This window comes from Caenorhabditis remanei, chromosome II (assembly GCF_010183535.1).
Source record: "Caenorhabditis remanei strain PX506 chromosome II, whole genome shotgun sequence".
In the NCBI taxonomy this organism is placed as follows: Eukaryota; Metazoa; Nematoda; class Chromadorea; order Rhabditida; family Rhabditidae; genus Caenorhabditis; species Caenorhabditis remanei.
This window is the reverse complement of record NC_071329.1, coordinates 16,617,007-16,629,929: the sequence shown is the minus strand read 5'-3', so window position 1 is coordinate 16,629,929 and position 12,923 is coordinate 16,617,007. Positions and strand designations below refer to the sequence as shown.

General features: G+C 36.7%; 4 protein-coding genes across 4 annotated transcripts; 2 read left to right on the top strand and 2 right to left on the bottom strand.

Moving 5' to 3' along the window:
• Positions 1 to 451: 451 nt before the first annotated feature.
• GCK72_007439 (uncharacterized protein) lies at positions 452 to 843 on the top strand (the record flags this gene model as incomplete). The annotated part of the gene is made up of 2 exons (XM_053726200.1): positions 452 to 604; positions 655 to 843. 2 exons carry the CDS (start codon positions 452 to 454, stop codon positions 841 to 843), a joined length of 342 nt encoding a protein of 113 aa, XP_053590394.1.
• Positions 844 to 1,356: 513 nt separating this feature from the next.
• On the bottom strand, positions 1,357 to 2,452 carry GCK72_007438 (uncharacterized protein; the record flags this gene model as incomplete). The annotated part of the gene is made up of 5 exons (XM_053726199.1): positions 1,357 to 1,614; positions 1,832 to 1,907; positions 1,954 to 2,057; positions 2,105 to 2,173; positions 2,297 to 2,452. The coding sequence occupies 5 exons, from the start codon at positions 2,450 to 2,452 to the stop codon at positions 1,357 to 1,359; spliced, it is 663 nt and encodes a 220-aa protein (XP_053590393.1).
• A 6,300-nt stretch (positions 2,453 to 8,752) lies between these two features.
• On the bottom strand, positions 8,753 to 9,805 carry GCK72_007437 (uncharacterized protein; the record flags this gene model as incomplete). Its single annotated transcript, XM_053726198.1, has 5 exons — positions 8,753 to 8,875; positions 8,920 to 9,071; positions 9,127 to 9,274; positions 9,320 to 9,663; positions 9,760 to 9,805. 5 exons carry the CDS (start codon positions 9,803 to 9,805, stop codon positions 8,753 to 8,755), a joined length of 813 nt encoding a protein of 270 aa, XP_053590392.1.
• Positions 9,806 to 10,141: 336 nt separating this feature from the next.
• GCK72_007436 (uncharacterized protein) lies at positions 10,142 to 11,953 on the top strand (the record flags this gene model as incomplete). Its single annotated transcript, XM_053726197.1, has 6 exons — positions 10,142 to 10,183; positions 10,554 to 10,822; positions 10,870 to 11,317; positions 11,366 to 11,434; positions 11,479 to 11,582; positions 11,629 to 11,953. The coding sequence occupies 6 exons, from the start codon at positions 10,142 to 10,144 to the stop codon at positions 11,951 to 11,953; spliced, it is 1,257 nt and encodes a 418-aa protein (XP_053590391.1).
• Between the last annotated feature and the right edge of the window lie 970 nt (positions 11,954 to 12,923).

Genomic DNA, 12,923 nt, shown 5'->3' with positions numbered 1-12,923 from the left:
TCATTTAAGGGAATAGCTCAAAAATCACTCTATTTTGCACTAAAAAGTGACGATTTGAGTAAGAAATCACTTTGTCGATCAGTTCATAGTTGTCAAGGCCCGGCCCGAAGGCCCGGGCAAATTGGCGCGAAAGTCAAATTTTCAAATTTTTTCAAATTTTTTGAAGTTTTTCGCGAAAAAGTCAAATTTTCGACTATCAAAAATGGTCACATTTCCGATGAAAAATTGAAAAAATTTCGAAAAAAAATTTGAAAAAAAAGGATCATTTTTTGAAGCCGGGCCTTGAAAATTTTCTACCGGGCCTTGACAACTATGGATCAGATGAAATTTTACAGACGGATCTGACTCGAGTACTCCAGACTCGGACCAAGGAATCAGAAATCAATGCTCATTTCCGGAAAGATGGATCAATAAAACCGATCAGAATTCGAAAGAAGAAGCTGGCCGGCAGATGGAAGTATGCAAATCCCATAGAAACGAGCGACTGACTCCGGACTCGGTTCATTTGCACACAACTTCAGGAGAATCAGCTGTCTTCTCTTATCGAAATCACCTGACAGGACAACCTTACCCCGTGGAGTTCGCATCAGAAGGGTGGCCAAAAGTGAGTCTCTTTCAAAGAAAAAAGGGGTTTCAATAAAATTGATATTTCAGATGCGTTGTTACCACGTGGTGAGAATTGGCTCGCCCAAGGTTCCAACTCACACGTGGCTTCTTCTCCAAGACATCAATTGTCCAGAAATCAGATACTTGACAAAAATTAACGTTCAAAATTGGAGAAGATATCTCACTGTTGACGAGGAGGATCACGATGGAAGTAACGATGACCACGGTGCAAATTAAGTAATAACATCTCGTATTGAATTCATTTTCTTTTTTCTTATGTAAAGGTTTTTCTAGTAAATCATGTTTATTTGACTGCCGAAAACTCTCAAAATTACACTACACGCGCTGACAAATGATTGAAGCATATTGCCGGTGCACTGTTTAAAAAAAAACATTAATTTTTTGATTTTCCATACGAAATATGCAAAGACTATTTATTATTGACAAGATTATGAGCCGGTATTTAGCCACTTACCACATCACTCCATTCGTCTCGCTAACATCCAGAATATCGTTTACAACTGGCACTAAGCAACTCGTGTACTCAATCACTTCATCGATCATTGTTTTCGATTCTAATAGAAATCAGTATTAAGGAACACTAATTAATTGCAAGATATATAGGGTCTGCAACCTATAAAATTCGAAAAAAGTTAAATTTTACCGAGAAAACAACAATCGAATGTGGTAATAATCAACAAAGTAACAGAAAAGAAACATGCGAAAAAAAAAAGAAAAAGCAGTTATGAATTATTGAACGTAATGCAATTCTTCATCTTCTTCATCGTCTAACTCGTCATCGTTAAAGCCGTAGTCCTCGACATTTGAATCCTCCTCGTCAAAATTATCATCAAAAAAGCCCAACTCGTCAAAAAAATCAAAGTCATCGTAATCGTCATCAGTCTCATCATAATGCAATAAATCGTAGCTCGTGTAGTAGTCATCCTCCTTTTCGATTATTGTCTGCTCCGACGGAATCACATGACAAGAGAGCGATTGAGCGTGTTTCTTACACGGAAGAGTTCGAATGAGAATGTGCACAGGGGTGCAAAACGCAAGGTCACGTGAACGCGCTCCGTCTCACAGCGGTTGGCACCGTGCCAAAAAAGGACTTGGCTGAGTGCCAAGTTCAAGTTTAGCGTGTGTTTGTCGTATTTTTCAATGAAAAACGCGACGCACACGCATGGCGACTCGGACTGTAAATTCAAAACTTTTCGTTGCGGACCTTACGCCTCGCACCCCTGTGAATGTGTTTCGATTCGTTGTCAGTACGGATACGAATGTAGTTGTCTTCTGATTTTCTGGAATCAAAAAATATGTCGAGGAGTCGTTTATATTCGAACTAACACAACACGATCCCCAAAAAGCGTGAAAAAGTTTCGGAAGGTTGTGGGAAACAAAGTGTGGCAAAAAAGCTTCTGTCCGATTTGAACGTCGTGCTTAATCCATCTCTGTAATAAATGAAACGATCGATAAATTTTAAATATTTAAACGATACTTTGATCAAATCCAACCCGAGAACAGTGTTGAACTGTCTCAAAATCAGAAGACGTCTGACATTGATGACCTGAAAATTAATTGTTTCATAAATTGTTCCAAAAAAAGTATATTTTACCGTTGGCGACTCCAGAAATTCTCCACCCCGTTTCCTTATTGACATTATTAAGGAAAAACTCGGTCAATTGCTTACTGGTCGATTGGAAGGGCGTTCGATGATTCCAGTTTTTAGAATATAGGAGAGAAGTTTGCTTCCACAGGAGCTTGTACGTTTGTTATGAGCACATTTGTCAGTTTCATGAAGAAAATAATTCGTTTCACTTTCCACTTCAATTCCATCATTACACATACTTATAGACATTAAAATCGGTTAATTCCCAGTGAACTGACGATCCGCTTCTCTCCTTTCTGTCGATTTTGTCCATGATTTGCGGCGAATCTGAAAATGTAGGCGGAGAAGTATTTAGAGTTTTTTTTACAACTAACCGCATTAAAACTCAGTGATCACTGAACGAGAGCATTTGAAGACGCATGACAAGCGGTATTCCTGGAAACAGACACATTATTTGAGAGTAGTGAGAAAAGGAGGATTCAAAACGATTCAATAAAAGCGAAAAGAAAATTATGAAAAAAAAAAGTTCAAAAAGTCAAATTCGGACCGCAACTTTAATGGTCGTTTTGCAAAACCAAGCCTATTCTCTCAATAAAGAAATTAAGAAAAAATAAAAAAAACACTCGCCCACATTTTCGCGATTAACCAATATTTTATCAGACTTATCGCGATAGTCCAATACTTCGTCAATTATTCATCGACCCGGATAGTTTCGCGATCATGCGTATTACAAGTCTTCCATTTTCGCGACATGTGAGTGATTTCCCAATTACTTGTAAGCGTATGATTATTCATGAGTCGCGATTCACCTGTGCATGGAGAAGGGTTTCGGTTCGGTTCCCGGCCAAGTCAAAGCGTTTTTTGCATTTTTGTAATGAACTTTTAGGAATTTCACTAACCAACTCTGCCTCTTTCATGTAAAATTAACTACTTTTTAAGGCCTCCAAAACGAAACAGTTCGAATGTTCTCATTTTGAAATCTCAGGTCAAAATATCGCGCTTTCGGAAAATTTTTGATTACGATCGCTTTGTATATTCTCACCTTTTTAATGGATTCTCCTGATGACGGGCGCTGACGGGCCCTTTGAAAAAGATGGGCGCTTTTGATGGAAGAAAAACTGAGAACTGATTGAGACGACGTGGATATTCTGGAAGAGAATAGAAGAATTCGGAAAAGTAGAGTAGGCCTTGACGTTATTTATTTTTTCAAAGTTCACGCAGGTTTTTTTCAGATTTTTTCTTTCTGCACAAAAAGCCAATAAAGTAAAGAAATGTGATATTTATTTTTGATTTTGAATAGTCAGATTTTAGAGAATTTATACCATCCCACCCTTTTCTCAAATTTGGCTCTGGAAACCATACTGAATATTTTCAAAACTGTTCATAAAGTTAACTTTGAGACCCCTGACACGGACTCTACAGCGAGCCATCTCGAAAAAACGGCGACGCAATCGCGCTCAGCGGCACAGCGGCTTTTTTGGCGCGAAGCACTAAAATTCAAATTTAATTATTTTCCAGACCAAGATTTTTTACTATTAAAATACCGTTTAGCGATGGGAAAGAAAAATTTTAGTCAAAATTTTAGCAGTATAATCATAAGAAAAACGTTTCGAATTGAAAATCGCAAAAATAATGTGATTTTCGATATGATTTGGAATGAAAAGACGCAAGTCGCGACTTAAGTCGTTCATTTATAGAGCGAAAAGTGATATTCGCTTGCAAAATTTGTTTAATTTCGCAGTATTGTGCTCGATTACGAAGTTGGTGTTATCCAAATGTACATTTTCTCGCAAATTGTAAAAAAAAATGAAGAAGTATCAATTTTATTATGAAAAATGGGAAAAAAAGAAAGAAATGTAGATGTCGGAGCGCCGAGAAATGTTGGTTCACGGGAGAAGTGATCCTTTCAGACTTGTTCCGGAGAGCGAATTGTTCCTGGAAAATGTTCATCCTCAACTACGACTTTTGAACAAACGGAAAGAGACATAAAGGAAAAATGGACCTGTCGGAAAAAATATGAAGTCCATCAAAATTTGTTCATCTGGTGTCATTGGCAAGTTCGAGTAGGGCAGAAGAATGCGGAGTTATCTAGAAAAATGAATTTTTCACAAAATAAAAATGAAAAAAACAGTTAATTTAGCGAAAAATCGTTTGTTTGTTATTATATCTTACCTTTAAATGTCTCTTTACACATCGCAATGGTCGCCATTTCTCGCTGTTCCAGTCAAACGCACTTTTTTCTGTAAAATTTTAATTTTCTGGTCCGTATGTCGACGAATTTTCTTAAATTCATAGTGGAAAGAAGAACAATAGAGATAAATGTTCTATAAAATCATTATTTTATCATAAAAAGTGAAAAAAGTTCCATTAAAATACATAATTCATTGTTAAAACGATGAGAAAATTAAAAATAGCGGCTGAAAAATGCTGAAAACGCAAACGCGCTCCGCTGAAAACAGGCGTTTTCCCGCTTTTTCTTTTGAATCGAGATGGCTCGCTGTAGAGTCCGTGCCCTGACAATGTTTACTTTTTCAATAAGTTTTCACAAAAACATGAATAACTTTACTCATAAACTATATTTGAAAATAATATATTATAGTGTTGAAATCAGTGTACAATTCTCTACAAGATAGCATTCATCTCCACTTGACACCGTAGCATTCCCTAGTCAGATGTAAGACGTTTTTTTCCGAAACTCAGATGTCAACCTTCATATCAATTCAAGAATCCCCATATTTCCACAAGGTAGTGATTTTTGTGTATTTAATGTTTGTTTATAGTTTGTTTCACTGTTTTAGGCTCTTTTGTACTGTTTCAACCGCAAGTTTCCAACCACTTCTAAAATTTCAAATTGGTTGACGCTTCGGGACGAAGCAGCTCTCGAGAGGAGGGGGGAGCCTTAACGAAAAAGCTTTTGGAAAATACTTGAAGACTCTGTTTCTTCTTCATTTCTTCTATCTCATCTGTCAATTTTTTGAAACTTTCTTGGTTTTCCTCCCGAATCGATCGGAGCTCTTCAAGAGTCAATAAGGATTGTCCAATGCATTCTTACCAAAACACATTTTTCGAATAAAATTGTTTTCAAAATGTTGGACACCTGGTCACCCCCATTTTTCAAAAATTCGAGTTGGACAGTTGCTTTGTAAAAGTAACAGAAATGAAACAAAAAAATATATAAAACATGCGAAAAAAAACAAGAATAAGCAGTTATGAATTATTGAACGTAGTCCACTTCTTCATCTTCTTCATCGTCTAACTCCCCATCGTCAAAGTCGTAATCCTCAACATCTGAATCCTCCTCGTCAGAATCATCGTCAAAAAAGCCCAACTCGTCAAACAAATCAAAGTCATCGTCATCGTTATCAGTCTCATCATAATGGGATAAATCATAGCTCGTGTAGTAGTCATCCTCCTTTTCGATAGTCTCCTGCTCCGCCGGAATCACATGACAAGACAGCGATTGAGCGTGTTTCTTACACGGAAGAAGTCGGATGAGAATATGTTTCGATTCGTTGTCCGTACGAATACGAATGTAGTTGTCTTCTGATTTTCTGGAAAAATTATATTTTGAGAAGTAGTTTATATTCGAACTAACACAAGACGATCCCCAAAATTCGTGAAAAAGTTGCGGAAGGTTGTGGGATACAAAGTGTGGCAAAAGAGTTTTTGTCCGATTTGGACGTCGTGCTTAATCCATCTCTGTAATAAATGAAACGATCGATAAATTTTAAATATTTAAACGATACTTTGATAAAATCAAACACGAGAACAGTGTTGAACTGTCTCAAAATCAGAAGACGCCTGACATTGATGACCTGAAAATTAATTGTTTCATAAATTGTTCCAAACAAAAGTATATTTTACCGTTGGCGATTTCAGAAATGCTCCTGTCTCCAACACACCGATTGCATCATTCCGACACAACACTTGAATCGATTCCAGCATTTCTTTATTGACATTATTTAGGAAATACTCTGTCAATTGCTTACTGGTCGATTGGAAAATGAGATGCTTTACACGGATTGTATCGATTTGGCTATTTTTCAGCTCAGTCACCCATTTATTAACTTTTTCCTTCGGCAAGAAAACATAAAGGCGTTCGATAAGTCCATGTTTTAGAATATAGCCGAGAAGTTTGCTTCCACATGAACTTGTTTGTTTGTTATGAGCACATTTGTCGGTTTCATGGAGAAAATAATTCGTTTCACTTTCCACTTCAATTCCATCATTACACATATAGACAGTATCCATTGGATAGAGGCGAGAATCAACGAGAGATCTTTCGGCACGGGCGGTACGTCGGAGGTTTAATCTGAAAGTTTTATTTTAATTTGACAAGGAAAATTTATGATTTGGATACCTCGTCTCAAAATCCATTCGACTAATACATTCCATCTTGATTTCCGGCGGAAATTCGTTCCATTGCTCCATGATTTTGAAATCAACTGGTTCCGTTTTCACGATTTTTCTCCCGGTTTCTGTATTTTCCGCTTCAATTTTCTCCAATTTTCCGATAATTTTCTCCATCATTTCTACTTGAAGATTCTGTTTCTTCTTCATTACTTCTATCTCATCTGTCAATTTTTTGAAACTTTCTTGGTTTTCCTCTCGAATCGATCGGAGCTCTTCAAGAATCGCCGCGCTGTTTTCAGTCATCTTCTGGAAATTTAAGGAATAAATATTACATTCTGAAGCATGCGGTTAGAAGATTTAAGATATCGGCGCCGATATTTTTAAACACATTTTGAAGGTGGCCACCTTCAGTTTAGCGCTGGTTAGCAGCGCTAAATAAATGGTGTCGATTTACGGTAAACAACACGCGCTTGCGTAATTTCGGAGTGTCGTAGGATTTTAGCGCTGTTAAGCAGCGCTAAAGTGCAAAGCTTGTGATGACTCACTTCTGCCCGTTTTTCTTTCTATTTTCCTCAATTTTCTCTAAAATTTAGCCAAATTATATAGATTTTTTAAATCTTATCAATTTTTCCAATGCAAATCAATCATCATCGAAAAATTATCTGAAAATTTGGCAGGAAGTGGAATCCTGTGCGACATAGTTATTATTTAACGCTGCTTAGCAAAAAAATACTACTTGAAAATTGGCATTCTTCGTTTTAGCGTTGCTTAGCAGAATGTCTTTCTTTTTGAAACATCTGTATAATTTTCTTTACACTGTTATTGAATCGTTTTGTCTCCTTCTTCTCTCAATACACTCTCAAATAATGTATCTGTTTCCAGGAATGCGTCTTCAAGTGCTCTCGTTCAGCGATTGCTCAGTTTTAATGCGGTTAGTTGAAAAAATACTCTATACTTCTCCGCCTGAATTTTCAGATTCGCCGCAAATCATGGACAAAGTCAGCACTCTCCAACGATTCAACTCCACGAATGGTTGTGGCTACTCAATAAAATATCATTTTTACCTGTTCTGCTGACCTTTTGACCGGTACCATCGGGTATGTGCCCGGGTGGCGTTGAGCGCCTCGCATTTTCAGCCGAAATTTGAAAATGCGACGAGAAAGAGTGTGCGAAATGGAGAGACGCAGACACACTCTCTCGATTTTACACACTCTCTCTCGTCGCATTTTCGCCCACTTTGAAATCTTTCAGCGCTCAAAGCGCCTCCAAAGGCACATCCCTGGGTACCATGCTTCTGAATCCGTTACTTTTTTCAAGATTTCTGTTACTTTTCAAAAGATTTAATGGAAGTAAAATCAAGACAAAAATACTCCTAGGCCCCTGATTTTGTGCTCTACGTCTTTGAGCCCACTAATTTCTAATGTTTTTTTATTACAAAAAAGTTCTAAACAAGATGATTCTTTGATAACTAACACTCACTCTTTTATCACTCCATGGTTCTTGAACCGAAGAAACCGATGATCCATTTGCATGAATACATACGTTTCCTCCTGCTGATACCTGATAAAGCACGCCAATAAAGTGTTTTATATTGTCAGCTTCTTTCTCTTTCTTTTCCTCAATCGATTTCGTCTCATTCGAACTTTTTGAACTTTTTGATCCCATGTTGTTCCTTGTTTCTAAAAAAATCGGATGTCGGTTGGATGAAGTTTTTACTGCTAATTTCTAGACTGGCAATCTTTTTAACCAAAGAAGTCAATGTTTACTTTTGACCGTTTTCCGTTTTGTATTCAAAGTGGTTACCTTACCTTTATCACTTTTTATCGATTGGAACTGCACACGTCAGCTGTTTTATTCAGAAATGATGAAAGTAATTTTCTCAACGTATTATACGTATTATCTACACGTGAGTTTCTATGTTTTTAGAGCAGCGTGTCATCTCACGAGAAAATTCTTTTTGCTCAATTTTTCAAACTGGAAATTAACTTTTTGCGAAATTTACAGAAAAAAATTTTAAAAACAAAAGGACTTCAATATTTTCACTGTAAAATAATTTCAAAAAAAAATATATAAACACTGAAGTTTTAACAGCGGCACGATATCATTTCAAAACAAACTCGGTTATACTTATTTTCATTGATAAAACGTGTATTTTGATCAACAAAAACAGTAACAAAAACAAGATTAATCCAAAGAAAGAGCCATCTGAAGCAGCTCCTTCCAAACCGAAGCATTGAAATGACGAGCGTCTTGTTCAGCGATCTCTTGAATATCTTCTTTCGATTCCATGTTTGACATGCATTTTTTCTGCAAAAACTGAGATTATTTCCTGGTATTTTGTACAGATCTACCTTGAGTTTATTCAGCTTGTATTGGATCGCTGCATTGAATTTCATTTTCAGCGGCTTCGCGGATTTATCGATAAGGAATTCCTCGCATCTTTTCAAAGCATTTTTAGAGTCGTACTTGTCTGCCAACTTCAGAATTTCTTCAACAGTTTCATCTGAAAATAAAAAGACTTGAATTCAATTAAAATTGTGTTTCCTTGTTTCCCGTACCATCGATAGGCTCCTCTTCACGGAGAACTTTGAGAAACTTTTTGAATTCTTGTGGATCGACGTCTTCGAGTTCGATTTCAGTTTTTCCAGATTCGTCGGAACTTTTGAAGAATAGATTGTTGAAATAAGTAGAGTTTTCGGCAAGAAACTGACAATTGATGGATTCGGAATAGAGCGAATTTTACTGTCTTACCTTCTTATCTACTTCGAACTTCTCTTCTTTCACTTTCAGAACGATATCATCATTCTCCTTATTTCCAGAGGAATCCTCCTCATCGAATCCAGTCATTTTGTTAATTTTGATACGCCATTCGACTTTCAATTTGTCATTTACCACATGAGAATTCGCCTTCTCGAATGGGAGCATTTGATTCGCAAATGATTCATATCCATCGAATCGAACAGTTCCTTTCACTCCGAAACTCTTTCTTTTTCCCACGAATTTTACTTCATAATCGGCGTCGATCGACCATCCAGAATCTTCTTTCCAACAGAACAGGTAGGCCTCTAGGCAATGTCTCTTGCAGTATAATACTCCTGAAATTTGAGTTAAAAAAAATAAATTTGTATTTGTTTACCAAGGAATATTATAACGAATCTCCTTCGGTCCAAACTCGTCAGTATACCACCTACTGAAACAGTGTCTCATCACGAATTCCTTTTCTTCGAGAACCGGCATTTTGTCTGAAACTTGAAATTTCGATTGAGTGAAACGCGATATTGAGAGACTCGGATAAAAAGAGACATTTCTCAAGAGAATTTCGGTAGAGCGCGGTTGTAAGAACTGTGCCGAAACTAAAATATCGCGATGAAACATTCAGAGAAAATTAATAACAATTTCTTGTGGAAAACAAATTGCAGTTCATAAAATCTTCAAACACACTGATTTTTAGAGCTAGTCTTCACAGCGACTGATTTATTTTCCGATTTCTAATTAATTTTTGATTATTTTGACAGATTTTTGACAGTTTTCCGTTCAATTCAACTAATAATAATCCAAAAACTAACAAAAATAATGACGTCATCGAGAAAACAATTATATGAGAAGACAGATATGGTACTGTAGGTCCGCAACGTGTTTGCGGAGTTGTCTACCGTACTCTTCGTTCCATTTTTTAAAAGAGACCGTACAAATCGGGAAGAAACGAAATCGGTTATGCGCTAAAATTTGTGTCAAAAATAAAGCTACGGAACTAAAAATCGATTTAGAACATTGTGCGCAGCCATTTCTATGGCAAAAGACAGGAAAACTTGCGGAAAACTGTTCTTTTTCGTTTCTCCCGATTCGTTTCTTCCCGTTTCGCTTCTTCCCGATTTGTACGGTCTCTTTTAAAAATATTTCTTTTTCTTCTTCTTTTAATTTATATTTATCTTAAATCTTTTAACCGCATGCTTCAAAATGTAATATTTATTCCTTAAATTTCCAGAAGATGACGGAAAACAGCGCGGCGATTCTTGAAGAGCTCCGATCGATTCGAGAGGAAAACCAAGAAAGTTTCAAAAAATTGACAGAAGAGATGGAAGAAATGAAGAAGAAACAGAGTCTTCAAGTAGAAATGATGGAGAAAATAATCGAAAAATTGGAGAAAATGGCAGTGAAAACTGAATCAGTTGATTTCAAAATCATGGAGAAATGGAACGAATTTCCGCCGGAAATCAAGATGGAATGTATTAGTCGAATGGATTTTGAGACCAGGTATCCAACTGATCAATTTTTCTTCCGAAATAAAAAAAAACTTTCAGATTAAACCTCCGACGTACCGCCCGTGCCGAAAGATCTCTCGTCGATTCTCGCCTCTATCCAATGGATAATGTCTATATGTGTAATGGTGGAATTGAAGTGGAGGATGACACAGATTATTTTATCCATGAAACCGATAAATGTGCTCATAACAAACAAACAAGCTCATGTGGAAGCAAACTTCTCGTCTATATTCTAAAACATGGACTTATCGAACACCTTTATGTCTTCTTACCAAGAGAAAAAATTGATAAATGGGTGGAAGAACTGAAAAATAGTCAAATCGATACAATCCGCGTAAAGCGCCTTACTTTCCATTCGACCGGTGAGAAATTGACAGAGTTTTTCCTAAATAAAGTCAATAAAGAAATGCTGGAATCGATTGAAGTGTTGTGTCGAAATGATGTAACCGGTTATACGGATACGGAAGCATTTCTGAAGTCGCCAACGGTGAAATATACTTTTGTTTGGGAAATTTAGAAATTAATAATTTTTCAGGTCATCAATGTCAAACGTCTTCTGATTCTGAGACAGTTCAATACAGTTCTCGTGTTCGATTTTATTATGGTATCGTTTTCTTTAATCGATTGCTAAATATATTATAATTACAGAGATGGATTAAGCACGACGTTCAAATCGGACAAAAACACTTTTGCCATACTTTGTATCCCACAGTCTTCCTCGACTTTTTCACGCTTTTTGGCGATCGTGTTGTGTTAGTTCGAAAATAAACGACTTCTCGACATATTTTTTGATTCCAGAAAATCAGAAGACAACTACATTCGTATCCGTACGGACAACGAATCGAAACATATTCTCATCCGACTTCTACCGTGTAAGAAACACGCTCAATCGTTGTCTTGTCATGTGATTCCGGCGGAGCAGACAATTATCGAAAAGGAGGATGACTACTACACGAGCTATGATTTATCCCACTATGATGAGACTGATGACGATTACGATGACGATGACACGGATTATTTCGATGATGATTCTGACGAGGAGGATTCAGATGTCGAGGACTACGACTTTGACGATGAGGAGTTAGACGATGAAGAAGATGAAAAATTGGACTACGTTCAATAATTTATAACTGTTTTTTTCGCATGTTTCTTTTCTGTTACTTTGTTGATTATTACCACATTCGATTGTTGTTTTCTTGGTAAAATTTAATTTTGTGACTCCGCCAGTCATCATAATGACTTGCAATTATGCGGTATTGCTTGCAATATTGATTGCAGAATAATATCTTTAATTTTATTGGTTGCAGACCTCTCAATCTAGAATTTTAAATATCTTATAGTCCAGTAGAAATCGGTTGAAAAAGGGATTAAAAAATACTTCGGTTACCGGAAAAAAAAGAGAAAAACGGATAAAAAATAAATTTCACATGGCAAAAAACATGAAATTTGCAAAATTTTTGAGATGAAAAAATAATATTTTCCACGTTCACGTGAACTAAAGGGCGGTTTTGTTTTCGCATCTTTTCCACGTCATCCAAGTGGCATGAGTTGGCAAAATGCCTTTCGAAATTTCAATTGAAAATCACTTTTTTCTTTTAGTTTAAAAAAATAGTTTTCAACTTTTTTTCTGATTCTTTTTCTCAGTTTTTCAAGTGCTAATTAGCATAACTTTTCAAGCTTGATATTACCTCGTTACGGTTATGACTTGTTTCTGACTCATTTCAATACATTTACAGCTTTTTTCAGGTAACATTCAGTCTTCCCACACTCTTGCCAACCGTCGTCTCCCTCGCTGCCCTGTGTCAACCTTCATCCACCAACGACTTGTCTTTACCAGCTCCTTGTCGTCCTCTTCTGTTCTGTCACTCAGGTAAGAAAATGAGAGAAATCGGTGAAAAACGGGGAAAAATAAGATGTAGCCATGTCACTCTCAGAGTCTTGAAATCTTTTTCTTGCCCATCTTCCAATCTTCGCTCGATTTCCAATCTCTTCATCCCATGACCCTCTTCATATTTAGCAGAATATCTTTACAGTACTTTTCCTTCGCTTTCTCTAGTCGACTCTCTCCACTTTCAGAATAGGGATACGGTAGT